The 27,139-nt window shown below is 41.5% G+C and overlaps 1 protein-coding gene across 1 annotated transcript in view; it reads right to left on the minus strand.

Moving 5' to 3' along the window:
• The window catches only part of MCC (MCC regulator of WNT signaling pathway), a 202,014-nt gene extending 181,495 nt beyond the window's left edge, over positions 1-20,519 (minus strand). Inside the window, exons 1-2 of the mRNA XM_082784232.1 lie at positions 20,360-20,519; positions 433-680 (exon numbers count right to left, since the gene is read on the minus strand). Coding sequence (XP_082640358.1) covers positions 433-680; positions 20,360-20,493 — 382 coding nt within the window. The 5' untranslated portion in view covers positions 20,494-20,519. The remainder of the gene's footprint in view (positions 1-432; positions 681-20,359) is intronic.
• Between the last annotated feature and the right edge of the window lie 6,620 nt (positions 20,520-27,139).

A 27,139-nucleotide genomic window follows, 5' to 3' on the forward strand; every position in this document is an offset into this window, starting at 1 on the left:
ATCAATTTTTAAAGCAGCCAAGAAACATCCATATTCCTAAAGTATCCTATATCTGCAATACAAAGATTATTTATTTCCTAATTGTTTATATTTCTACCTAAGTACCTGCCTGTCTGGGCTTTCTGGACAACAAAACGCTCACTACATCACAGTTATCAGCTGAGCTCCACAGCTCCTGTCTCTTCAAGAAAGCTTGTTGTCTTGGCTGACTAGGATGTTTTGAAGAGGATGTTCTGCAACAGATACTTGTTAACACACCAGAAGAGAAGGCTGCATCAGTTATAACACCACTAATAGATGACAAAATTATGCCAAAGCATATTCAGAGAACCCTTTATGGAAAATCCTGATACCAGAAAAATTGGTAACAAAAACCCCAGAGTTTATTGTCTGTTAAACCACTCCAGCACGACATTTAGAAGTCATACCTACCTAAACTGTTATTGCTGCTAGTCGGCCAGGAAGCTATTCTATCCCTTAACTTTTTCTTTTTACAAGAGTCATCCGATTTCACAGAAAGCTCCACTTCCTCCTTTCTGATTTCTCGCACCAGTTCCATGCGGCACTGACTAAAATCCTGGAAGGATATTTTTCCATTTTCATCTGCTCCCAGCTGGTGCATGATCTCAGCGACAGACTCCTCCATATTCAGCTGGCGGCACACCATCAGCAAGTCATTCCTAAGGATATTTTTAGAGGGAAAATGGGGGCAGGGGAGGGATGAAAGTGGAAGAAAGATTGGAGAAATGGGAATGGAAAAGAAAAAACAATTTAGTTTAGAATAAATACTGTCTGATCTGGAAATGAATTAATGCATAGATTTAAACTCAATAAGCCAACCATTTTTTTTTTTGTTAATCCAATAAAGAAACCATGATGTTGGCATGAAATTACAACACAGACCTTGGAAAAGCAAGAAACATTTTTCTTCAAGTGTTAACCTCTATTTTCCTGCTATTACCCACATTTCTACAACCAGAAACAGACACAAGTAGGAGCTGAATCTTGCTGCTGATCTCCACAGGATCTTCTGAAGAAGTGACATAGCAAGAATTTAAATTGTTATGCTCCAATAAGATCAATGGCAACTTAAACTTCCATTTTACTTGGGACAGGCCACACTTGGGACTTTTGCCACTGAACAGCAGTTAAGTTAAAGAGGACAAATATGAAGGACAAAGAAAACAGCAGAAAAGAGAAACAGCATTTGGAAACCTGTCTCCAAACATTATGACTACAAAATCCTCTTAAGAAACTTGACTGGCCCAACAGTTTAATGGAACTCACAAAGTTGCGAGGAGGGCAGTACCATGAAAAATACTCTGGCACCGTGTGTGAGTAGCTGTAAGACAGCTGCAACCAGGTCAATACGGAAGATACTTGAATCATAAGATACACTTAAAATTTATATGGTGGACTTATCTTAGGATAATTCTTAGGATTTATCCTAGGATAAATGCATGCAAATAAACCTAAACATACTGGAAAAAAAAAAAAAAAAAAAGAACAGCCAGCAACACTATGATTTGTTAAAATTGTGGTAAGATTAAGTTTTTTTGAAAAAATTCAGCAGCAGTTGGTAGAAAATGCACCATGAGTAAGAAGTTGATCACTAAATAATGGTGAATATGTGGACTACATGTATTAGACGAACATCTGACATTCCTCAACAATGACCCTCAAGAAAGGAAGGTTCTTTCTGAAGAGACTGTCACACTGACTTTTCCCAAAACGTTAACCACTAAAAATACCAGTGCTTTCTTGTGCAAAGACAGCTCTGCAGACCACGAATGAATAATCTTCCCGACCATATAGAGACAGCACCTCTGTCCCTTTCCATATGCTCAGCTTTCACAAACAGCAGGAGACAAATTTGATAGACTGTTGCTGCTAAAGACTCTCAGCCACCAAAAGAAGTGACAGCAAAAGACCCTATTTCATAATTTTTTCTTGCTATTCCCCTCCCATCGGATCTGGAAAACAATGGGGCCCTTCCCAAACATGGGGCAGCTTCTAGATCTTTCTCACAGAAACCACCCCTATGGCTCCCTGCTACCAAAACCTTGCCACGTAAACCCACTACATTCCACCCCTCGCCTCTGTTAAAAGCATATTTAAGACTACTCACAACATACTCTTACTTTACAATTATCACAACAACCTTCACGAAATTCACTTAAATCAAAACGAAAAAGAATTCACCACACCAAAATAAACATAACATCATCACAGCACCGACAAGGTGGACATTTTACACACACACCACCCCTCGTCCCTTCACCACACTAACATATCACAGTTACTGCTTTCTTAATTCTTCACAACTTGTACATTCCTAACAATCATCCTGCACATATTTTTGCCCGTTACTTCTACTAACTATCATCTTATCTCAAATTCCTTGAGCCCCACGTTGGGCGCCAAAAAAGACTGTCGTGGTTCCGCTCGAGTGGGCAGCCGAGCTCCACCACAGCCGCTCTCTCACTCCCCCTCCTCAAAGAGGAATGGGGAGAAAATATGTGAAAAGGGCTCAAGGATTGAGATAAGGACGAGAAAATCACGCAATAATTATTGTAACGGGCAAAACAGACTCGGCATAAGGAGATAGTAAGATTTATTGCCTACAACTAACAAGCGAGAGAAGTGAGAAAACAAAGGAAAAAAAAAAACCAAAAGCACCTTCCCCCCCCATCCACCCTCTTCCACCTCCTCCCCCCGAGCGGCGCAGGGGAACGGGGGAACGGGGGTTATGGTCAGTCTACAGCACTTCTTCTCTGCCGCTCCTTCTCGGTCACTCTCGTCCCCTGTGCTGTGGGGTCCCACCCACGGGATGCAGTCCCTGATGAACTGATCCGGCGTGGGCTTCCCACAGGCAGCAGCTCTTCCAGAACTGCTCCAGATATGGGTCCGTACCACGGGGTCCATCCCTCAGGAGAAAACTGCTCCAACCTGGGTCCCCCATGGGCAGCAGCTCCTGCCAGGTCACCTGCTCCTGCGTGGTCTTTCCACAGGCTACAGGTCCGGCCCGGAATCTGCTCCGGCAGGGGTCTTCCACAGGCGGCAGCCTCCGTCGGTGCAGGGCCACCTGCTCCACCGTGGTCTCCTCCACGGGCTGCAGCGTGGAACCCTGCTCCACCGTGGTACTCCATGGGCTGCAGGGGGACATCCTGCTTCACCATGGTCCTCACCACAGGCCGCAGGGGACTTCTGCTCCGGCGCCTGGAGCACCTCTCCCCCTCCTTCTACACTGACCTTGGTGCAAGGCTGTTCTCCCACTCCCTTGACTCTCCCGGCTGCTGTGTGGCGCAGCGTTTTTTCCCTGTCTTAAATATGCTCTCACGGAGGCGCAAAACAACATCGCTTATTGGCTCGGATCTGGAAAACAATGGGGCCCTTCCCAAACATGGGGCAGCTTCTAGATCTTTCTCACAGAAACCACCCCTATGGCTCCCTGCTACCAAAACCTTGCCACGTAAACCCACTACAGTCCTATCTCACTTAAAGAAAGGAAGAGGCATTGAGAAAGAGAAGGAAACAAAATCTTGACGCAACCTTTCCAGCTACTGAAGGAAGACAGATACATATTTGTCAAATGACAACTAATCATATTCTAAATAATGTGTGGGTGACAATTCAGATCTGAAGCAACAGCTGCTCTACACTGCCAAGTGGTGCATCACTTGGTGCATCATTCTATCAAATTTCAAAGGTTAAAAAAATTATCACTACTTCAGCAGTCTTACCCTTTACTATTTCTTTCCCTCCATAATTTTCTCAAACACTTTTGGTTTGGATTGCTTAATACTACCACACTGACTCACACCACAAATAGTATGAATATTTCATGGCTTACTTTAAATGCTGCTCATTTTTATGTTGTGCAGACCTTTCCATAGAAAGAAGACAAAGGAAACGTGTAATAAAATTACTATTATGTGAATTAGAATATATTTAGTATTATTATTTCAATACAAATACCTGAACATTGTTCTGAAGGTTTCTGAGGTTTCTACAAGGTCACGTGAAGTATCTGAAGTTCTTGCATAAAGTATTTCACTAAAGGCATTTAGTATCACAATCCATGTCAATCTGTCCATCCATCCTAGAGAAAAAAAAGCCCTATGCTAGGTGGAACTTGGTGTTTCACACAGAAATTCTAGAACAATGGACTTTTTAGCAGAGATTCTAATTGTGAGAGTGAAGTGTAGTAATAATAATAATTATTATTATTATAAAATTATGGCCATGTATTTTATCATGCATAGAGTAATTTCTTGATGTAATTGGAGATAAGAGAATTAAATGACACGTGCCAACCCTGAAGTGATACTTGTAGTTAAAATTTTGGTCAGTTTTGCTCTTTGCATTTAATCTGGTCAATGACAAAACATTCAAGTTTTCATGAGGGAAACAACTCAATTATGTCTACATTAACAATATAAAGCAGCGCTAACCTGAATTCAGATGCCAGCAGTTAAACCTGAGTTATCCTCCACCTTTAACATCAGTAGTGCTGTAGTGGCATGGACTGCAACTGCTTTATGTACCGCTTCAACTATAGCAACAGAATTATGAAAAGCAATTTACAAAGGAACTACTTGTGCACTTCACACGACGTGACAAGATAGACAGACTCCCTATCTTCCTATTAGGAGAACTAATCTTTGGAATTATTACTAGGAAATGAAGTGTTGAGAGACTTCACCAGGGGGGTCGAGGACAAAGCTGCCTTAGTCTCTGAAGAGGCATTTCCTAACACTTCTGTGGGAATGCCTTACACAATGCCTTTGTGCAAAAACTTGAAGTCTCCATCACTCATGTCTTACTACAACCCACAAAGGACATCTCCAAATTGATGTTTGGCTCCTGACAGTCAAAAGGTGCTAAGCTTTCTCTCCTGTTACGCAAACATTAACTAAATATCATTTGTAGCATCTACAGTTTGAAGGCACTGCCTGAAGCAACCTATAGAATCACTAGAAAAGATGGAATTCATTACAAAGAACATGAAATCGGAAACTACTAAAATAACCGAGGGCTACTAGCACTACAGAAAATAACTGACCTCCAGTGTAACAACCAATATGAAGAAAGCTGATAAGAGCTTTCCTAATCTCCACCCACAAACATTTTTCTCTGGAGACGTTTCTTCTCAGAAAGAGCAGTCAGGCGTTCAAACGGGTTCCCAAGGAGGTGGTGGAGTCACAGTTCCTAGGGGTGTTCAAGGAAAGGTTGGACGTAGTGCTTAGGGACATGGCTTAGTGAGTGACATTGGTGGTAGGGGGATGGTTCGACCAGGTGATCTTGGAGGTCTCTTCCAACCTGAATGGTTCTGTGATTCTGCGATTAGAGAGACATTCACAAATGAGTCCATTTTAAGTTAGTATTTCAGATAGCTCACAATTGGTTTAGATGCATTTCATAACACAACTGTATGGAACAAATTTTCTTATGTTTGTTGTTTTTGTACTCTGTCTGCATCTAGGAAACTTGGGATTGTCTTTAATTTTGACTTTTCTTCTTCAAAGTCATTTGTACGCCTAGACTGCGGGCTGCATAAGCAAAGATCAGATGTTTTCTTGCAAAATTACCATAAAACCTTTTTAGCAGCTGGAAACTTAGAATCGCAGAAGAGTTGGAAGGGACCCACGTGAATCACTGAGTCCAGCACCTGGCTCCACAAAGGATCACCCAAAAACCAGACCCTTTGTCTGAGATCATTGTTCAAACACTTCTCGAACTCTGTCGGTTCCATCAACTGGCCCGCAGATGGTCACTCAGAGGATGGAGATCAATGGTTTTTACTTGGGCTGGCAGCCTGCCGAAGTGAGGGCCACCGGGGATCTACCCTGTGCCCCATACTGTTCAGCATCTTCATAAACGATCTAGACAAGGGCATTGAAAGTACCCACACAAAGTCTGCTGATGACACCAAAGTAGGTGGTGAGATGGACACGTCAGAATGGAGAGCTACCTTACGGAGAGACCTGGGGCAAGCAAGAGCTGTCTGAAACTCAACAAAGACAAGTGCAGGGACAACATAATCAAAGATCTGAGTACCGGCTAGGATCTGTGTGACTGGGGATCAGCCTGGCTGGAAGGGACCTGGGGGTCCTGGCAGACAACGAGCTGAGCAAGAGTCAGCAGTGTCCTGCTAGAGCAACCAAGACAAATCAAACCCCTCCACTCAGAGCTCCTCAGGCCATGCCTGATTATTTTGTCCAGTTCTGTCCCCACAATCCATACAATGACAAGGACAGCATGGAGAGGGTCCAAAGGCAGGCCATGAGGAAGACAGAAGACAGGTGATGAGCACAGGTTGCACTGGTAGTGGTTTTGTCTTCATGTAAGAAAGGAATTTCTTTACAGTAAGAACAATCAATCAGTCACAGGAACAAGCTCTCCAGGGATGTGACAGAGTCCCTGTCACTGGAGGTTTTCAAGGTTCAACTGGACAGGGGGCTAGCTAGTCACATCTAGGCTCTTTTTTCTCACAAAGGCTGGACATGATGATCATTCAAGGTCCTTTCCAACCTGAGCAGTTCTAATATTTTATAAACGTCACGCAGTAACACATCTTGATCATTTTGGCTGTCAAGTTCCACTTACTTTATACTGTCTCAATACTCTCTCCTTTCACTGTATCAAGTCTACATCAGAACAAGGTAGAAGATTGTAAAGGAGACATTTTCAACTAAACTGACATTTGTAGTGAGTCATAAGTACCAGAAGTCAGGCTTGTGTTACCCAGGGCATTAGCTGGACACACTAGTTAAAATTCCAAGCAGCAATACCATTGATGCTGGGATTTGAAAACGCACACTAAGGCTTCAGTTTTAACATCTCATTGTGGTCAGGAAGGGAATTCATGATAATGCTTTCCCAGGCTACATGAAAACTTGGGGAAGACATAAGATTGTTGTCTGACATTTGCTGGTTAGAGGATTTTTTCTTCCAAAATCTCAAAGGATGAAAGCAAAGTATAAACATAAAGTTGAAAGCAAATGGAAAAAAAAAAAAAAAAAGAAAGAATAATCAAAACAGACTAGAGTCCTGCAAGGAAGCTTTTATTCCACAGCCACTGGGTTCTGTGCTACTGCTTAGAGTCTATATGGCACTGTATGGGTTCTTGCATATTCGCTGGATTATCCTATAAGCACAAGAGCCAAATTGCAGAACTCGGCAAATAAACTGCAGAAGGCAAGCAATGACGCTCTTGTTGTGGAGAAAACACATGACTCAAAGAAAAAGCTAAAAAAAAAAGCCAAAAAATAAGACAAGAAAAGTGCTGCAGAAGTAAGCTAGGCTGCCTTATCAGCAGGGGGTAAACACCCTGTGTAAGGAAGGAGGGAACAGAGGAGCACAGCACTGACCACATCATGCCATCATTTTTTAACGACAGAACTTATTAACCTGTGCACAAGAAACACAACACTGCTTCAAACTGTTTTATAGAACAACCACTCCTATTTTCTCAAACATGATCTATTCTCCTAGTCTGGGCCAAAAGCAGGGTACCAGGGTATGTAGCTGCTCCTCTGGAATTAAGGGGAAAATAAGAGTCAGAGAAGCTTCAGAAAACAAACAAACAAACAAACAAACAGAGACATAAGAGCTTGGAGGGAAGAAAGCAGGCAGGACTCTATTCTGGGAAATAGCATGGAGAGGTGAAGAAAAAGCTTGGAGTGCAAGGACATTTTGTTGATGTTTTAAATCTGAAGAGGAACAGTGCAGAGCTCCACTCTCAGGTGTGTAAAGGTCAACAGAACACAGCTTATATTAGTGAAGTGTCACCCTACAGAAATACAGCACATGATGAGGACATGCAAAAGGCCGCAAAGAAGAATTATCCAGCCTTGTACCAATGATAGGAATAAATAAATCCATGCTATCCCTGACAGATGTTTTTTTAACCCATTCTTAAGGCTTCTACAAGCTCCAAATGTCCTAGTGCTTCCATGTCCTCTCCTACAGGTTGTGTAACCTAAAACTTCCCAATTGCAATTTAGAACACTATTTCAGAAAAAAAAGTTAACCATTTATTTTCTGTAATCATAGTACATAAGGTAAAAACAGTCACTATATATTTGAAGCCCATTGCTTGATGTCCCATCTTCTCTTGAGTAAAGAACTGAAGAAGTTTCTGTCTCTGATCATATTCGGTGAGCTGCTCTTATCTCTAGCTGATCCACCAACTTGATGGATGACAGCATGCAAAACTAGAGATCGTCTTAAAGCACACACTAAAATGAGCAGAAAAGCTGAAAGCGTAAGTCCTATCTTACTATCGCTAATTCTGATTTAACTTGAGACCTACTATAAATCTCAGTGTTTCTTCAATTACATATCCCATATTTTTACCATCAAATGTGTTATTGCACACTTATCCTTACTTTATCTCACCTGTTTTTTTTCAAGATGTATCTCCATTTTCTCAACACCAATTTAGTCTCCAGTCCTCTCCTCCAGCATATCTGCAATCTTATCTTGGTACCATCTTAAATTTAATTAAGCTTACTTGTTATCATGTCATCCAGATCATTAATCCTTAACAGTACTGATCTGGCCTGAGCCATTCTTAGAATTTCAATTTGATACAATCTTCTAGTAAAATAAACTATTGGTATCTAACGATCTAAGTACAGGATTAAAAAAAAAAAAAAAAAAGCAGCCTCTCTCTGGCACTGCTAGCAGTATCATAAAACATCAAAAGCTTTGGTAAGCACAAGATAGAAGGCATCTCGTTTCACTTCCACCACTAAGTTCTTCTAATAGATTTCTGATAGATCATATGGGTTTGATAGTTTGATACAACTTATTCTTAACAAATCCATATTCTGGCAGATATACACTGTATACAGACTGATCCCCATCTCAACATGACTTTAAAGAAAATAAGCATTTTATCTTTCCCAATTTTCTGTTACTTTTATCTTCTGAAAGATCTCAAGAATTAAAAAATGAAAACACAAAATAGTTCTGAGGCTGTCTTTACAAACCTTAACTCAAGTTTTTCAAGTAAAGCTAATTAAAACATAAATCCAAATATCTCTAACTTCTTTCTTCCTCTAGCCTTTCAAGGTAGTAGTAATCAGTCCTATTTGCAGGAACCATCTCTCTCTATTTAGTATTTTCAGTCTCAGAGACAAACAAAACAATTTCTGATACCCCTCAGCATCAGCCACCAACAGCTTATCAGCTTCCTCCCGAGTGCCCTTTCCTTGGTTTTCCTCTTATTGTTTACATATTCTGGAATAATTTTTGTTACTCTTGAAACTCCTTGCTAGTTTAGATTTCTGCCTTGCATATTCCCCTGTATGTTCTACAAGTCCACAATTAAACTCAACAACCTGTCCTGGTTCCATCATGCTAAGCAGAACCAGGAAGAAGGAAGGGTTAACTGCCAACCAGCCCCCAAACTACATAAGCTTTATTCCTAACTCAACCAGCTAAGGTTTTACTTCACAGCTGTGCCCTGGCTTGGCAACCTCTCACAGTACTATTCTGGCCACACAGCCTATACCACCGCTGCACAGCCCACCACGGCGATCCTTCTCCTGCAGGGGGAAGCTCTCTGCAAGTCAGTATGTCGCTTCATGGTCCCTGCTACACTTCAGACTAGATGCGGACAAGACCAACTATCTCTCACAGGAACCTCCAGAAATGAAATGTTTTGTTTGTAGCAGGAACAACAAATGCACTCTCTACTTATTAGAAATAAGTGGTGTACTCTGAACACTCACTGTTAGCACAAACTGCATCTTACAACCCGTGAGAGCAATATGCCCGTTTTCAGCTAAGGCTGTCACCTCTGGAGAGGGAATTGTTGCAGGCAAACAAAGGTCCATTTATCAACAGAGGCAGGGTCTGTCAATAGAACCTCTGCCACTCTATGCTTTCCTTTGTGCTGCTCACTAGTTTCAAATTTTGCACAAACACAGTATCAATTCAGCCTACAGACTCTACCACAGGGTAATAACTACCAGGAGCACAGATTTCATTCATGGGCAGTCTGGTCTTTGTTACCTTACCTACCCATACAAATAGCGTAAAGGATTTCATTGAATAAATTATTGCTAGTGCTACATGAATACTGTTCCATTAAATTTCAGAAAGTAGCGCTGAAAACAAACAAACAAACAAAAACCTCTCAGAAGAAATAAGACATTAAATGTGCTCATTACAGCTGATCATTACAGTTAATTACAGTTAATTAATATACGAAGTCATGTATGGGAATAGTCATTCTTCCAGGACATACTCCACATATGTACCATTTATTCTGGAGATGCACGAGTGTTCACAGTAAAAATTAGGTTTCAAAAGCTGTGAATCCACAGCTTAACTGATTTTCTCCAGGTGCCATTCCAAGCCCATCCTTTCAAAAATACAATTAGGCAGAGCACTAGACTAGTTAATCTCTTTCATTTATGAGCAGAGGTGACAAGAGTACAAATAAAACCTCTGCTCAGTTTTGTGGTTTTTCAAACCATGTTGTTTTTCTGGATTTGAATTAACTTTTAAAGATGTTTCTCAGTTGAGAGTATTTGGATTGAACAGTGTTGAAAACAACCAAGCAGACATTGCCAGAAGGATCACAACTAAATCCTAACCCCAGTGTTTCTGGCCTCTCTCCAGGACCAACAGAGCCATATGACAAGCCACAACCATGAACTACCTGGCCCAGAAAAAAAGTACTTTTTCATGGGGCTAGTTTTCAGCCAGAGCAGTTCTTCACTCTCGCTCACTGAACAAATTCTAGTGCAGACAGAAGTGAAATTTCAGGACTGCACACCGTGGAACAACTCCTTCAGCAGCATCCTGCCCTTAAATTTACTTTAAAAAAATAATAATAAAATAAAAGCAAACAAACAAACAAACAAAAACCACACACCTCCACTTTTTGCAACTGATTTCATAAGGAATGCTGGCACCTAGCTCAGGGCTTTGTATTTGCAAAAAAAGGCCCTGTGTCCAAGTATCCTGTGAGGCCCCTTGCTCCCTGCCAAAACATGCATAACCTGTTGAATAAATTTCAGATACTAATTACCCTACCTCTGAAATCCAAGACAAAGACTTTTTAATTGTTTTAGAATCCATCCACAATACCCTGCAAAGTATTTGTGCATGGTATCCTTAAACTGCATCAAAAAAGGGAAATAAAGAAACAGGAGGAGTTAACCGCTCCGTAGAAGAAGTCTTCTCTCATCCAAGTGCATCCCAAAACAGTCAGCTTATCCATTACTTTTCAGCTACAGAATTTGGCAACCTAACACTGAATACATTTAGAAAGTCGCTCTGGCTAAGGATGCCAGCTACCCTGCTTGTCACGAGCAGAGGAAGATGGCAATCATCAGTAGGACCTATTCAAGTATTTACTGAAGTCTCAATACTACTGCTGAAATAGACACCACTGATCTCTGTGCTATAACCACAGGGCTACGGATTTGCCAAAAGGACTAGGTACCAAAACACCTTGTAAGGCTACCTGCTTGCTATGAGCCTAGAGAAGAGTATTGTCCCCGATGCTGTAAGGACATACAAGTTCTTTTGGCGATCCTGGGCAGAATGACAACAGCACAAAGTTGTAGTGACAATTAGAGCTTTATTATTCAACATAATTTTGTGATCAGCAGAGCAGAGGATTTTATGATCAGAATAAGCTTAGCACAGATTTTTGCATTTGTACTTGAAGATCTTTGTTTGTCCCTTCCAACCAAACAATTCTATTCCAGGATTTTACAAGTAGCATACCACAAAAATTCATAGCACAACTTAGCTTACGGTCTCTTAATGTGCTTGTTCTAATCACCCAGGCCCTCTGCAAATTGGGTCAAATCTCAATACCTGGCACACAATATAACAATCATATTCTGGACTTGAAACACGCAAGAGAATACCAGTCACTCACTCAACACTCTGAGGAAGCAGGCAACAGTGGAATGTCCCCAGATACTGGAGGATCACTGGTTTTGCCGTCCTGCAGCAGATCTAATCCAAGTCCTGCCTACAACTTGTAGCGGCTTGATTTTATAGACAGCACTCTGTATGCTGTTATGTTTCCCTGTTCTCTGACGGGGTCATCAGAACCTGGCTGGCCATGTGCCTGGGATCTTCAAGGCTGCTAAGAACTGAGGAAGTCAGCCTGGCGCCCAGCAACCTTGAGGCTGGTATGGAGGGGGAGAAGTTCGTCAAGTGTGCAGGACCTTCAAGGTCTCATGAGGAGGGGAAGGGGACTGACACACAACCAGCTTGGTCACAGTGAATAGCCATTTCACTTATAAAATAGTGTGAAGTTATTCTAAACGTATTACTGAGGTCAGAAGCTGAGGGACCAGTCACAAGTATATTAGTAAAATTTTACTATTTCAGAATGGCCATCAAGAAACCCAGCAAAGCACAATAAAAAGATGACAGTTGCTCTACTTTTTTTTTTTTTTTCCCTCCAGGGCCACAAAAGGCACAAATTATTGACTTTAAAGGGAGGTTCAATTCTATTATGGTAATAACCCCAATAACACAGTATTAGTAAAAAATTCATTAAAATGAATAAAGTAAGAACTAGCTTCAGCACTTGTCAGTTAACTTAATGGTAATGTTCATTCAAAGACATCAAAAAGTTCAACAAACTGAGCATATTGCTCAGTTTTTCAATGTTACAATCTATCTGGACATGAAGCTTCAAAGAAAAAGAATACAATAAAACCATTTAACATAAAGCCTGAGAGTTATACTTAAGTCAGTTTTCACAAGTTACTAATGCCAATGAGAAAGAAAAATGGAATAAGCTGTGTAAAACACACTAACATTAAAACCTGAGTAGCTCCAGCTAAATTGTCTTACTATACCCCTTCTTCATGAGTCTGATGTTTACATAGAAATTGGACAGCTACCTAATGCTAAAATATAAAAGGTTCAGAAAACTCAAGTTTGAATATATTCCTCTGTTTATTAATGGTAACAAATACAGACTTTGAAATGTGTAAGCCTTTAGTGAATGTTAATTCTTGGTATGGTTGCTAGACATAATATTTAACAAAGGGATAATTTTTCTGCAGCCCAAACTAAGCATGCACGGTGTTCCTCTGGCTTTTTGTCTATATCTGTCCCTCACATTTCCCCCATAATTTACTCCTTTTTTAAGATGTGATGCTCTAAGAGGACCTATGGAGGACAAACTTAGAATAAAAACCCACTAAATTCTATTTAACTTTGGAACCAATGACTAAGGCAAGCTGCAAAGGAAACAGAGAAAATGGAGTACATCTATGTAAAAAACAGTACAGTGCTTCTAACTCACCATCTTATTTGACATACAGTATTGTGCTTCAACTGTATAAAAGCACTCTTTCCATTACCTGTTCTGCTTCACAGTCCCTTAAGCACCTTCCTAATGGAGATGGATGAAGAATAATATTAAGTCTAGGAACAGTACTTGGGAGATGAAACTATTTTCAAGACACACAGGGAAAAACAAATAAAATAGGGCAAGAGCAAAGTAAATTTCAAAAAGGCTCAGGCAATTTTTGTGGTAATTCCTAAAATGTTGTGGTTCAAGAAAACACAGAGCAAATAGTCCAGATCTCAAGTGAGAAGAACATCTTGAACTGGGGTATAACAACATTACAAACTTCATGATGGTAAGAATGACCCAACAATATGCAGAAGAGCCAGAAAGAATGCAAGGACTAAAGAGTTGTCCTTGATGATATCTGCAGAGTGTTTCCACATAATATTCCCTTTTTAATCAGATGGACGAAGGTGGCAAAACTAGCAGAGTAATATTACCTTTTCTCACAAGTCTTTTTTTTTTTTTTTTTTTTAATTTCAGTTACATAATTACTTTTAAAAGCCTTGCTTCCGGGACATATGGCTGTATTGCTCCCTAGTCTGCTCACTGATGAGCACTTAGCAGGTTCTACTTACGCATTTTGTTCCTTATGCTGTTTCCAACCAGCAGAGAATAGCCCGAAGGGGCTAGAAAGCACCTACATGCAAAGTGTTAACTCATGTCCAAATTAAATTTTGAGAGCTCCTCACCGACAATATTTGCATGGACTCAGTAACAAGCATCTTGCAGGTAAAAATTATGTTATACCACCACAGGGCTGAAGAACTGCATGTAGAATACATAAAACATCACGCCTTGAACAACAAAAGAAGTTGATAAAGATCTTTGACAAACCTGTCTATAAATTAAGTCTCCAACAAGTGACTTGTGTATATATGGAGCAAATGACAAAACAGCTCTTTGTTCAGATCTTTTTGCGAAGTCTGTATATTAGGCTAGTTTCAGAAGAGGCATCACTTCAACATTATACTCCAAGTCCCTATTATAACCATACAAGTGCCTCTGCTCACCTTTGCCTGAGGTCATCTGTGAAGGGAAAACAGTTCAACCACATGAGACCATTATCAGAAGTTAAAGAAAGAAAATACAATGACAGGAAGAGTCTGCTTATGTTTTCTTTACTGTATGGTTTCTTGTCACTACCACTGTAAAAACTGCTTTATTAAGTACAACCTTTGAGGAAAAAAGGACTTTTTTTCTCGTCAACAGAACTGTGTACTTGAGAACTCTCACCAGCACTGGTAATCTTTTAATTGCAACACTCAGAAATACACAGCAGGAAGTAGGAGTCTGGAAACTTTCTGGCCACGCAGAAGGTATACTCGTTATGTACCTTATAACCTTGCTGTGCTGCAGTCAGCTCTCCTGGAAGCAATACATGTTTTACCTTAACACTGTTAACACAGTGCACCTCTGTCCACTGAGTAGAAGCAACAGAGAGAAGCCAGCAGTAACACTGGACCAAACCTCAGTTTTCTTCATCTCTAGTAAAACAGTAGCAGTTAACCTATTGAGAATTTGGATCTCTGCATTTATCCATTTAGTTCTCACTAAATACCGGTGTTAAATACTTCACACTTATTTCATTTACCTGTGTTATTTACAGGACCGTTCAGAAGTTCATCATGATTTACCCTACACCAGTAGCTTCTTTTTTTTTTGTTTGTTTGTTTGTTTCCTCCCCCACCCCATCATAATGGTGTGCAGCAGAGTTCTGAACTCATCATTTATTCATATTCTGTGACATTCAGATCACTCCCTCCAATTTATAGATGAATTTTAAAACAAATGATGCTTCATCAAGATCTCTGACAATGCTCCGCATGGATGCAATTCGTGGCTTCATATGGAGCAATAGCCTAAAGTAGGATGTATTCCCTTCAATAAGCTGCAAAAAGTAAAGTCAGACTACAGGCTTGAAAAACGTTATCTAAATTCATTTCAAACACTTTGCAGTAATTACTTATTTTTAAAGTGGAGAGTAAAAAAGGGAATAGCAGAAGGTTGTTTCAGAGAAAAAAAGTAACTTTCATACTACTTTTAAACAAAGAAATTACTGACAGCTTTGCTACTTTTGAGAGAGGGAGTTAGGAGAATACAATAAAAGAATTTACTAACTTTTTAGAACAGGGGGGACTGAGAGAGGGAGTTAAGAGAATCTTATCAAGCAGCGATAGAGCACTGACGGCATTAAACTGGGATGCTGCTTAGTGCTGTGGTGCATTGTGCAAATTAACTAAAGCAAGAAGCCTTGGGCCCCTTATCAAGGTCAGTCTGCTAATTAGAGTGTGAGCCTGTCTTAAGAAACTGGAAGAAACTGGTCCTGGGGATGGGTAAGAGCCAAGGAGCAACTGAGTCTGCACAGAGACAAGAGGTCAAGGAGCGGTGACAAGGAAGAGTCATCAATCTTCATCCCCATGACCCCTGACGACCACCACCAGAACACACTGCGCAAGCGCAGATGGGAGGAGTTTATGGAAATGACTCCTTGGAGCTAATTTTAATACGAACTGGAGACAGGTTATGAACATGTATAGGCGTACTGTGAAACTTCATGCATATGTAACTCTTTCCTGCATATAGCCGAGGCAAGTTGCCGCATCAGGTGTGCACGACTTTGGCGGGACTGACTGTGGAGTCAGCTTTCCGCAAGTCACTTTATAGTTTTGTTTTATATATGTTCTCTCCTGAAGACCCACCAAGTCGAGCTCAACAGGACAAATTTTCTGCTACTACACTATAACCAGGAAAAAGTTCAGCCCACTCTGAGGTAGTAGAAGGCAATCTAAGTCTTCTTGAAAGACTTTTTTTGTTTGTTTCCAACAGCATGTGGCCACCAGAAGCAGAAAAAGACTGAAGTGGTTAACAAAATATACTCAGAGAACAAGAAGATTGGGAAAGCCCCAACAACTGCACCTACTAGAAAGGGAAGCATCGGATTGCTATTGGAAAGCTTGTTAGTTCCCAAAGCTATGTACCACTAAAACCATTCACATAATACATCAAATCCAACAAGCTTCTTTTACCTACTTCAGAAAAGGACTGTCAAAGGGGGAACTCTTTCATTCAGCAAGTCTTTTTAATGGGCTGCACAAGCTCAAAACGAAGTCAGCAGGTTTGTGGGTTTTTTTTAAACATCTCACTTCATTATCAGAGATTTCAGTAACACATTGAGCACAACATAAAAAATTTATGCAGATTAAAATGTTGTCAAACTGTACAAGTAGAACTTGATTACTCTTAATATAATAATGAAATTTCTCTTTCTGAATTAAACACTAGTTTTGCCTTTCTGCTGCATAACCCTAAAAATTATTATTCTGCATTTAAACATTTAAATGCAGAAAATTAGCATATATTTGTAACTTAATTATTTTTTCTTCACCCATTATCTCCATAGCTCATAGCTGCAATTTTTTGAATGTGCAGGAAATAAGTTGTTTAAAGTTACCGTAATTTTACACCATGTAGCGTTCCAACAGAATAACCTGAAAACTCAGTGACTTCTGCCATAAAGGTGAAATTCATTATTCTAAATGGATGCTTCGTACCCGCCATACATAATAAAGGCATTTAAGTTTCTAATAAAGGCATTTAAGAAGCCCAACACCTGTAAAAACTGAGCAAGGTCTCACTTTCCTTACTGACAACCACCAAGGCTATATGTGCCACCATATATGCTAATATTAAAATAAAAGTTACTTTTTTTAAATAGCAGCACATACTCTATTCTACTCTATGCCACCCTATATCCTCCCCAAGGCACCAACCCCCTGAAGCTAAATAACCATAGCATCAGAGTCCAAAGCTCCTCAAAGTAAACAGAAGCTCAACAAATGAATACAATTACATTTTTTTTTCAGTTAACAGCTCTTTGTTAATAAAAACACAATCCACCTACAGCTGCAAAAATTAAGTTTTGCTCTAAACAGCTTAAAGCTGCCTTCTGCTCCAAGCAAGGCTGACTCAGCTGATAATAAGTGTTCAAAATCCAGTCTTAATCATGGACTGTTTTGCATATGTTTTTAGTGGTATAGTTACCTCTTGCTGAGGTATTAGAAAGATACCAAGCACTTGTGAGATACTAAAATAATTACTTAACTACTATTTCTCCCAAAGGGAACAAAAACCATTTGACTACAAACCAACAAGTTAGAGCTTTGGTGTTTTAATAATACTTTTTTACAACTAGATGTTGCAAAACTTCAATGTTCATATGTCAAATGCAACATACAGAGACTGACACAGGCGAAGCATTTCATGCCCCATCATCCAGCTTGTTCTCGGTTATAAACACCAACAACCAATACACACATAACAATCACACTCTCATATCATCCTAACTATTTAGACCCTCGAACACAATCAGTATCTCAGGTAAGAGCAGGAAAATTAATCAGTATCTCAGGACATGCTCCTCCTCTCCATCTGTGTGCCTCTATTTCCCTGCTATTATTTAAAAAGGTTTACAGTTTGATGCACAACAAAGCATTTCCACAGCTGAGACACCATATAACTTCATTAGCAATGCAAACAGCTCTTTTCCTCATGCAAAATGAACTAAATAAACACGCATACAAAGTGCCTGCCTTTGCTTCAAGAATAAAAATCTCTTCCATAACAACTCCAGAATAGGAGAGAAAGATGTCTTATAAACAAACCGCTGCGTTCATTGTGCAAATGAATGAGTAAGCTTCAGCCCTGTAAGCAGAACGGAAGGGATACTCATTTTGAAAGCTACAACAACTTATGTTGAGTAACAGCTGCAAAACTGCATATTTTGATCCCACTGCATTGAAAATAATTAAGTTCCGAAGAGGCTCAAACTATTAAGAGGCTGTAGAACAGTTCCAGTCCACAAGGAAGCAGCCAATTTTACAGTGCCAGCTTCTTGTTTTCAGGTCCTCCTACAGATGCCCAGGCTTTTATTGCAACATTTAACCTGCTGTAAAAGGCACACGTAACGCGCAGAGGTCAGCTTACCATTTCTGCTGGGGCTACAAGGAAAGCAACAAAGATATCATTGCCCTCAAAGATGGAAAACACCAGTTTCCACAAGTAAAGGGAAGACCATGGAAACAGGGCAAAAGGGAACAGGAAAATCAACCAACTGGCCTGTACAGAGAAGAAAAAGAAGTAGCAAGACAAACAGTATGCACAGAATGGCAAGATTAAGTTTACTGCAAAAGTGTATTTCGTTTTAATTTACTACATTAAAAAAGATGCAATTACCCAAACACTAAGATTATAAACATTGACAAAAAGTCACTATATCATAGGGATGCTGCGTGCCCATGAACCTGAACAAACTGTCTTCAAGACTGTGGTGGCATATACTATAAATTTATTTAAAAAACACTGAGTCAGTCTGCTTGTGCATAAGCCATTGCCATCAAATAGATCATAAGAGAAGCGGAGACACTACATAAAGTAAGGAACGCATTGCATTTACAAGTCTGATTACCTAGGCTTGCTAATGAAGTCAAGAAGAAATTACTCCCTCTCATGTCAAAGATCATTTGTTAAGTATTCATTCATTACTTTCTTGCAAATAGGGAAATTTGAGGCAAGACAATTTATGATACAACATTCTGATCAAGGCCTTACCAATTTCACGTTGAAGGCACAACTCCCTTATGAAGCAAGGCATTACCAGCTCTGAACAACAGACCCACTGTCTCCAGAAGGGTATTCAGCTATCCTCTGAGCTGTATTTCTGTTTGCTACTGAAATCCAGTGCCTCAGATATGTCCTTTAGTCCTCAAAGCTTTCAGAAGTGTAGCTCAAGCAGCATTCAGAAATGTGTTCTGACATACACATAATACTAGTTGGGAAGAAACTTAGGAAAGGTAACAAAAGTCAATCTGAAGTGTGAGTGGTTTATGTCATGCTAGCATCTCTCAGCTGTCTGTACGAAGCACAACGGCATCAACATTCTCCCAGTAAGTGCTTTAAAATACAAATATACAAAACTCAGTAGAGTTTACATTACAGGAAAGCATCAAAGTGCAGATCAGAGAGTGTGCTCAGAGGAGGCTGTGTATGCTTTAAGCCAACGTACAAAGTTTTCAGACATTGGAATAATTTCCATGAGGACAGTAAACAAATGGAAAGAGAAGTGATCTTAACACGCTGGTTAGAAAGCATAGATTTTCAAAGTTTACCTTTCATAACCACAACTGTCAAAATAATGACCAGACTGGGGGAAAAAAAAAGCGTTTTGGGAGCTGTTTAGATAAGAAATATCATGACGCGTAAGTTTTATTTTTAAGTGACTGCCAGCTGTTAGAGATTTTCAACAACTTTCTGGTTCCACAGAGAGGACAGGGAGGACTGGAGTTTACTTAGCCCTTCCCCAGGGCCATACCCTCAGGTTTCAGGTTAGTGACAAACTTGGAAACTCCCTCGCTCTGAGCTGGCTCTCCACAGGCACTCACTAATCGCAGCTAACACAAGATTTTGAAAACTCAAGTTCCCACGAGCTCTTACGAATATAATGTTCTGAAGTTCAACGTTTTTACAGTTTTGCTGCGAGACCAGGGCACTAGTCCCAGAAACACCCTTCCAGCTAAGCCCAACCCTGAGCGAAACGCGCTGCCGCTAACTCCAGGCAACACAACACTTGATTGTGGTGCGCTTCCAGACGCCCACCCCAACTGTGCCAGCCCACCACTGACAGAAATCCACGGCTTTGGGCCACGATCAAGAAACTAACTCGGGGACCCGCACGGGCTGGGCTGGGCTGGGTGAGGCGAGGCGAGGCGAGGCGAGGCGACCCCCGGCCCTCGCCTCAGGAGCCAACGGGCGCCAACGGCCGCCAACGGCCGGCACCGGCCGCCCCGCCCCGCCCCGGCCGTCAGGGCGCCGTCAGGGCGGAGCGGGGCGGGGCGGAGCGGGGCGGAGGATCCAGCCCAGCCCGGCCCGGCCCGGCCCGGTGTGGGCACGGGCACGGCCGCCGGGCTGCGGGTGTAAAGTTGGGAGAAGTTGCGGCGCCCGCCGCCCCGCTACCTGCTGATGAAGCCGTCCCCGTCGCCGTCGCAGGTCTGGAAGAGGCGCCTCATGCGCTCCTCCTCGCCCGTGCTGGACGTGTCGCTGCTGCTGCTGCCGCCGCTGCTCGCCTCCGCCACGGCGGCTGCCGCCATCACGCGCGCGGCTCCCCAGGAGGAGGAGGAGGAGGAGGAGGAAGAGAGGAGGGGAGGGGAGGGAGGGGAGGGGAGGCGGCCGGGGCCGCGGGCGGGCGGCAGCACAAAGCCGGCTCGGGGGCGGGGAGCCCCGCCGCGCGCCCCCGCCGCGCGCCCCCGGCCCCGCCGAGCCCAGGCGCGTGCCCGCTGCCCGCTGCTCCCCACCCGCGGAGCAGCTGGCGGGCTGTGCGCGCCGGCACGGAGCTGCGGAGAAAAAACACACACCTGGGCGCCAAACTTAGCGTGCGTTCATCTCTTATTTCCTGCAGTAAGTGTCCTTTTCAATGCCTGGTTAAGTTTTAATCAGCCCCTTTTTTTTTTTTTTTTTTTTCTTACAGGTGTGAAGAGGACCCGCGCGCCATCAGCACACGCAGTAGCAACGCTGTCGTTCATCCCTGTTGGCAATACAATTGAGAACCAGCCAACTCTTGTTTCTAAGGGCACACCTTTTTTCTGCACTACCGTATGTTACTCTCCGTACTTCATTCTTTGAAGACAGACATTTCTTCCCACATAACATTGACGATGTCTGGTGAATATGTAAAGCCAGCAAAGTTATCAAACTCTTCGTGTTATACAGCTGCTTTCAAGTATAATAGCTGATGGCAGTTGTTCCATTGTTAATATTTATTGTATTTTAACTAAGCCGTTACAAGTCAAAGAGTCTCCGTGGTGTTTTATTAGCTAGAACTACTTGCAAGTACAAACATGCATGCACTCACTGTCATATTCTCATTCTCTTCAGTTTTTCTAATTTTCCTTGCCCACATGGGGCTTCCTGGATGACCAGTGCACCAGGCCAACACATTTCCATACCCCTTCAAGAGAATGGAAGCAGGGAATATTGCAAGTATTATATCCTCATTCCTTCATACTGTAGGGTTCTGTCTTTGAAGATTTACGTCTTGTTCCATCTTCTGACCTGCAACGATCTCACTCTTGGTCCCAGCAGGTGCTCTTTCTCAGTCATATGTAGGATGTTGTTCATGTGTGAGACTGGTTGCTTGTTGCAGCTGTGTGATTCACATTGAGGACTGCATCTGCTGGGCAGTCATAAGACCATTTTCTTAAGCCAGATCCCAGTAGCAAGAAGTCTTGCACGCATTCTGAAAATACTGCATAGACTTCTGATGAGAATTAAAATTCCTAACCATTTAGACTCCTAAAACAGTGTTTCCCGACAAAGCCACCAATACCAATGAAACAAGACTGGATCCAACCAACATCAATAAGAATCTCCATCAGTGACCTCCCTCCATACCAGTGCTATTTTAGAATCATAGAATGGTTTAGGTGGAAAGGAACCTTAAAGACCATCCAGTTCCACACCCCCCCCCCTGCAATAGGCAGGCACACCACCCACTAGGTCAGGTTGCCCAGGGCCCCATCCAGCCTGGCCTTGAACACCTCCAGTGATGGGGTATCCACAGCTTCTCTGGACAGCCTGTTCCAGTGCCCATCCGCCCTCAGAGAGAAGAATTTCCTCCCTACATCTGGTCTTAATCTCCCCTCTTTTAGTTTAAAACCATTCCCTCTTGTCCTATTGTTATCTGTCTGAGCAGTAGATAATCTGCCAGGCCTTACAGTTATCCAGTTATTACCTTTTTCTTTCTTTAAACTAATCCACCCAATTTTTCTAATATAGCCGTATTTCCCACTTGGCACTATATCTTTTGGTCTTATTTTATCCATGTGTTTCATGCGGTAGCCTTCTTTGCTGGTCAGGAATTCATCCATTCCTTATATTCTCTCTTGCTCCCTGCTAATGATGTTTTTGATTTGGTTATTTATCCATTGAGTTGTTTTTTTTTTTTTTTTTTTTTTTTTCCTGCCAGCTTTTACCATTCCGGGGGATCAAAGCTGCAGTTAATGTTTGTATTTTCAAGGTAAGCCCCAGGACAACCTAGTACAGTAGTTTTTCCATACAAAAATCAGTAACACCAGTTCCTCCTGGCTGATAGGAACAGCTGTTATCATAGCTGTGGCATACCACATAAGACAGTAAAGCCAGCTGAACTTACTGTTTTGTATCATGGTCCAAATCTAGCTTTTACTAGGAAGACATATTACATCAGCTGGGAAGCAGCATGCCAAGCTGTAGGCAAGCTCCCCACCCCCAGACTTCTTATGCCTGCTGTGAGTTATGTGTCAGTCCACTCCTCTAGCCAACAATATGAATTTCACATGGCAAAACCATGCTTAAAACAGGGAACATGGTCTGCAGTAGATGGTAGGATTCTTCCTGAACTGCATCCTCACTGTACCTGGTGGAATGGGTGAGTGGTGTTCAGGAAGTTATGAACAGGGAACAAAGAAGGATGCGAGGAGTAAGACCTCCATACTGCTCCCTATCCCCTCTTGGAAAACAGGCTTGATATTTCTCGGGATTTTGTGGATTTTCTTTTTGAAATAGAGGATCTCATCTGTCAGGTTTTTTTTTTCCTGTTTCTCTTTTCACTTAAGTTAAATGAATCCATAGTTTTTCAATACTAGGTTATTTTCTACAGTCAGCTTTCCATAATGCCCTGCCTTCCAAACTCAAATGCAAAAATATACCTGACAGTCGTTGCAAAAACTAGTAAGAAGACTGCACCAGTACTGGTTGCATTCTACAATACTTTTGTACACAAAGTCAGAGATCTCTAAATAGCATGGGCTACCTGATTTCAAGACATGCTGGACTCATAAGACTTGTACCAAATCGACAGGAGTTTTAGGTTTAGGTGTTATCTGAAAGTCACAGCTATCTTGGGTTGAATACTGAAAAATAGAGAAATAAAATAATTGTATATGTCTTGAAGTTTAGCTACAGCTGGTTTTGCACAAGAGAACAGGCAAGGTAACTAAAAAGCTGACAAAATCACATGACTAAAAAAGAAAAAATAATCCTGTTACATAGCTTTCAGCTACAGCAGTCTAATGTCCCTCAAAACCAACAAGCAAAACATCTGACAACTTAAGATTTCAAGCAGTGAGCAGTAGTTTTAATTTAGTAAATATTCCTTTAAGTAAGATAGCCAGGGTTTGCAGTGGAGAATTTTCTTAGCAACCAGAGTGCAATTCCCTGGAATACCATCCCTTACCATTTCCTAAATACCACATCCAGCCCTTTTCTGCTTGTGCCAAACACGTGCTCTACAGCTCCATGTTTCTCCATGAAATACCTAGATAACAAGTGTTCCCCTGTAAACTGACTGACACCTCCATATAGACAGTGCGATCTGGCAGGCTATTAGCTGACATAAGCTAACTTGCTGCCCATGTTTATTTGTAGCTGTACTCAGTAATTAGGCCCTGGACTACACTTCAGTGATGGGACAACAATGTTCTGACCTAGTCTCAGCCAATTAATGGCAATGGGGCAAGAGGGACAAGTGGCTTTATGATTCCCATTTTCTTTAACACCATGGCAGCACCTCAGGCCACATTTATAAGCACACCCCACTTGAGAGTTACCAGTTAGTTCATTATTCAGACAAGGATAGAATGATGAGAGAATAGAGCAGGAACAGCTGGGAAGTAGTGCCAGGTCTGGCACACTTGGACCAGATATCTGTGTTTCATGTACCATTATCTCTCCTAAATGAAGAAAAGGCATTGAATTCCAAGAGAGTGGTAAAAGTAATGTATTAGGAGCACATTACAAGTATTATGGAAAACAGTTTTAGAGCAATTAATGAAGGGCAACTATCTGGGCCAAGGCCAGGCCTGAAGACGGTTCTGGGTTGGGCCTGGTTGGGCAGGGCCATGGCTGGGCAGGGCTGTGAGGAACTGGAGCCCCGGTGACATGGTGGCATGGGCCTGGGCAGGGACACACAGGTCTGGCTGTGTCCTCACAGCTCTGACATAACCTCACCAAATGGACTCAGTAAAATGATATTTGGAGCTGTTGATTGTATGTACAGGTGTTTAGGTGTCTCTGCAACATGTACAGTGCCTCACGCAGTCACTTCATCATCTAATGACTCTGTGCATGTATACCACACTAACAAGATGTGGATGGCATGCCCACATCTATGCACCTTAGCAAAATCTGTCTGTATCAATGACCTACATAACAGCTAAATAAATGTTATTTTCCTAAGTAAAAATTATTTTAATTAGGGAATGTTAATACAAACCTTTTTTTTTTTCTTTCCTATCAACTTTGAAATGCATATCTCTCTTACTGCTGTTATGTAGATCCAGGGTTTAGCTGTTCGAATTGCTGCAACTACTTAGGTATTCAGAAGGAAGTTTTTGACATAGACAAGGATTGAAACAAATGCCTAGTGGCATCAAAGGAGAGATTATCCTTGATTTCACTAGGCTTCACATAAAGACTATCTCTGTTCATCAGTTTTCACATTAATGAAATTGAAAGGAGCAGACATATAATGTGAATTTAAATGAGCATTATTTTAAACAAATATTATTTAAAACAACCACATATACAGCAAAGTGCTTTTGGCACCAACAGAGCTGTGGCTTAGCAAAGAAATTGCCAGTTAAATTGTCATCAAAATCTCGGTGTCTACAGTCAGTGTATTATCCTTCTCACATTACTTCATTTATATCCATCTCACATCACACGCATTGGACTTCCCTCCGCTAGAAATAGTACTCTCATACAGCCCTTACTGTGGGGTATTATCAAGCAAGGCTGGATAACAAATTCATCAGAACTGTATTTTCAAAGGAAAAATAACTTTTTTGATGAGAATTTTTATGGTTGTTTTCTTCTGCTTCAGAATGTGATGAGTAAAATTGAGATAATTTATCTATAAATGAAATTAGTTTCATTTAGATGTGATATCAATGCTGTTTTTTTGAGAAGCCTCCTACTCAATCTTTGCCTTTATAATGACCAACCACCTTGTAAAATGTTTCTTTTTTAAAGAGTTTAAAGTTTGTTGGCCATGAGAATGTGTTAGAAGGTGTGGGACTTGAGCATGACAAAAGTGATACAGAGTAAGGGGTGGATATTGTCATGGTTTTGGTTAGAATAGAGTTACTCTTCTCCACAGAGGCTCACACAACACTGTATTTTGGATTTGTGATTAAAATAATGCTGGTAACACACCAATGCTTTAGTTTTTGCAGAGCAGTGCTCATACAGAGCTGAGGATGTTTCAGCTTCTGGTGCTGCCCTGCCAGTGAGGAGGCTGGGGGTGCTCAAGGAGCTAGGAGGGGACACAGCCAGGACAGCTGGCCCAGGCTGGCCAGAGTGATGTCCCTTACCGTGTGGTTCTACGGTCAGCAATAAAAGCTGGGGTAAAGAAGGAGAAAGAGGGCGGACGTTCAGAGTGATGGTGTTTGTCTACTTGAGAAATTGTTCCGCATGCTGAGCCCTGCTTCCCTGGGAGTGGCTGAACACCTGCCTGCCAATGGAAAGCAGTGAATGGATTCCTTGCTTTGTTTCACTTCCGTGTGCAGCTTTTGCTTTACCCAGTGAACTACCTTTATCTCAACCCCTGCATTCTCCCACTTTTGCCTGTCTGATTTTCTCCTCCATCCCACCTGGGGAGAATGAGTGAATGGCTCTGTGGTGCTCAGCAGAATTAAACCACAACACTACTATACACAGACTATTTATAATCGAAAGTAATAACATGTTAATAGGGTTACAGATTGGTTTCTAAGCACTGTTCTTGAAGGGGACACCAGCAAATTACCCATCAATGATGAAAGTTACTTGAGTTCTATTTTGTACCAACAGGTACCTTATTTGACAGTGGAAATTTTATGAAGTGGAAATGATATTGAAATGGACTCGTGAGGCACAAAATAAGCAAGTAAAACTAATTAAGATCCAAGGAAAAGTGCATTCCCTATATTACGTTTAATGTAGTGAAATCTGTTCAAGAAACTTGATCTTGTCACAGAAGACATGGGGAACTCTGCTAGATGACAAAGTCTTACAAATCTTTTGCCAAGCAACAACAAATATATTTGAAAAAAAAAAAAATATATATATATATTTCCCCTGTCCAAAATACAGTTTCTTTGTAAATTGGAACAATGATAACTCAGCATATTCACTGGAGAGAAAAGCCTGCTGCAGGCTCACAGAAGTAACTTACAGTTCAGAGTGGTTTGCTCAGGATTTTAAAAACAAATTCAATAATCAGTACACCATTTTTTGGTTTCTCTATGTAGAGAAACTCTGAAAGTTTCCTTCCCGCCCCCTCTCCCCCCCCCCCCCCGGAGCCATGTATACCCTCAGTGTGTAAAAATCTGACTGACAGGAACTGAGGGCTAGCACTGGAAGCATAAACTGCGTCACTATGGCCTTGAATCTCATTATGGCCTGAGATGGTTCAAGCATAACATCATAGCAATGCAACTCTACTGCTTTCTGTGATAAGATAATACCTTTTTGCTATGCTTCCCATATTGTGTAGTAGTACCAGCTGAGGTCAGTGTTAACTCCTGCTCTCAGCAGTTCTCTCCACTCAATAGAAAAGTGGAACTTTACCTTTTACTTTCATATTGTTCTGTTATTCAGAAAATACAGGTTCCTGTCTTGGAACCTAAATGAAATGAAACCTAACTGAAGCCAAATGATTCAGAAAGAAGAGATGAGCAGAGAGCATGTAAGGATGGGGTTCCTGGAACTCCTGCGGTA

The sequence above is a fragment of the Aythya marila genome (assembly GCF_965140915.1).
Source record: "Aythya marila genome assembly, chromosome: Z".
NCBI lineage: Eukaryota > Metazoa > Chordata > Aves > Anseriformes > Anatidae > Aythya > Aythya marila.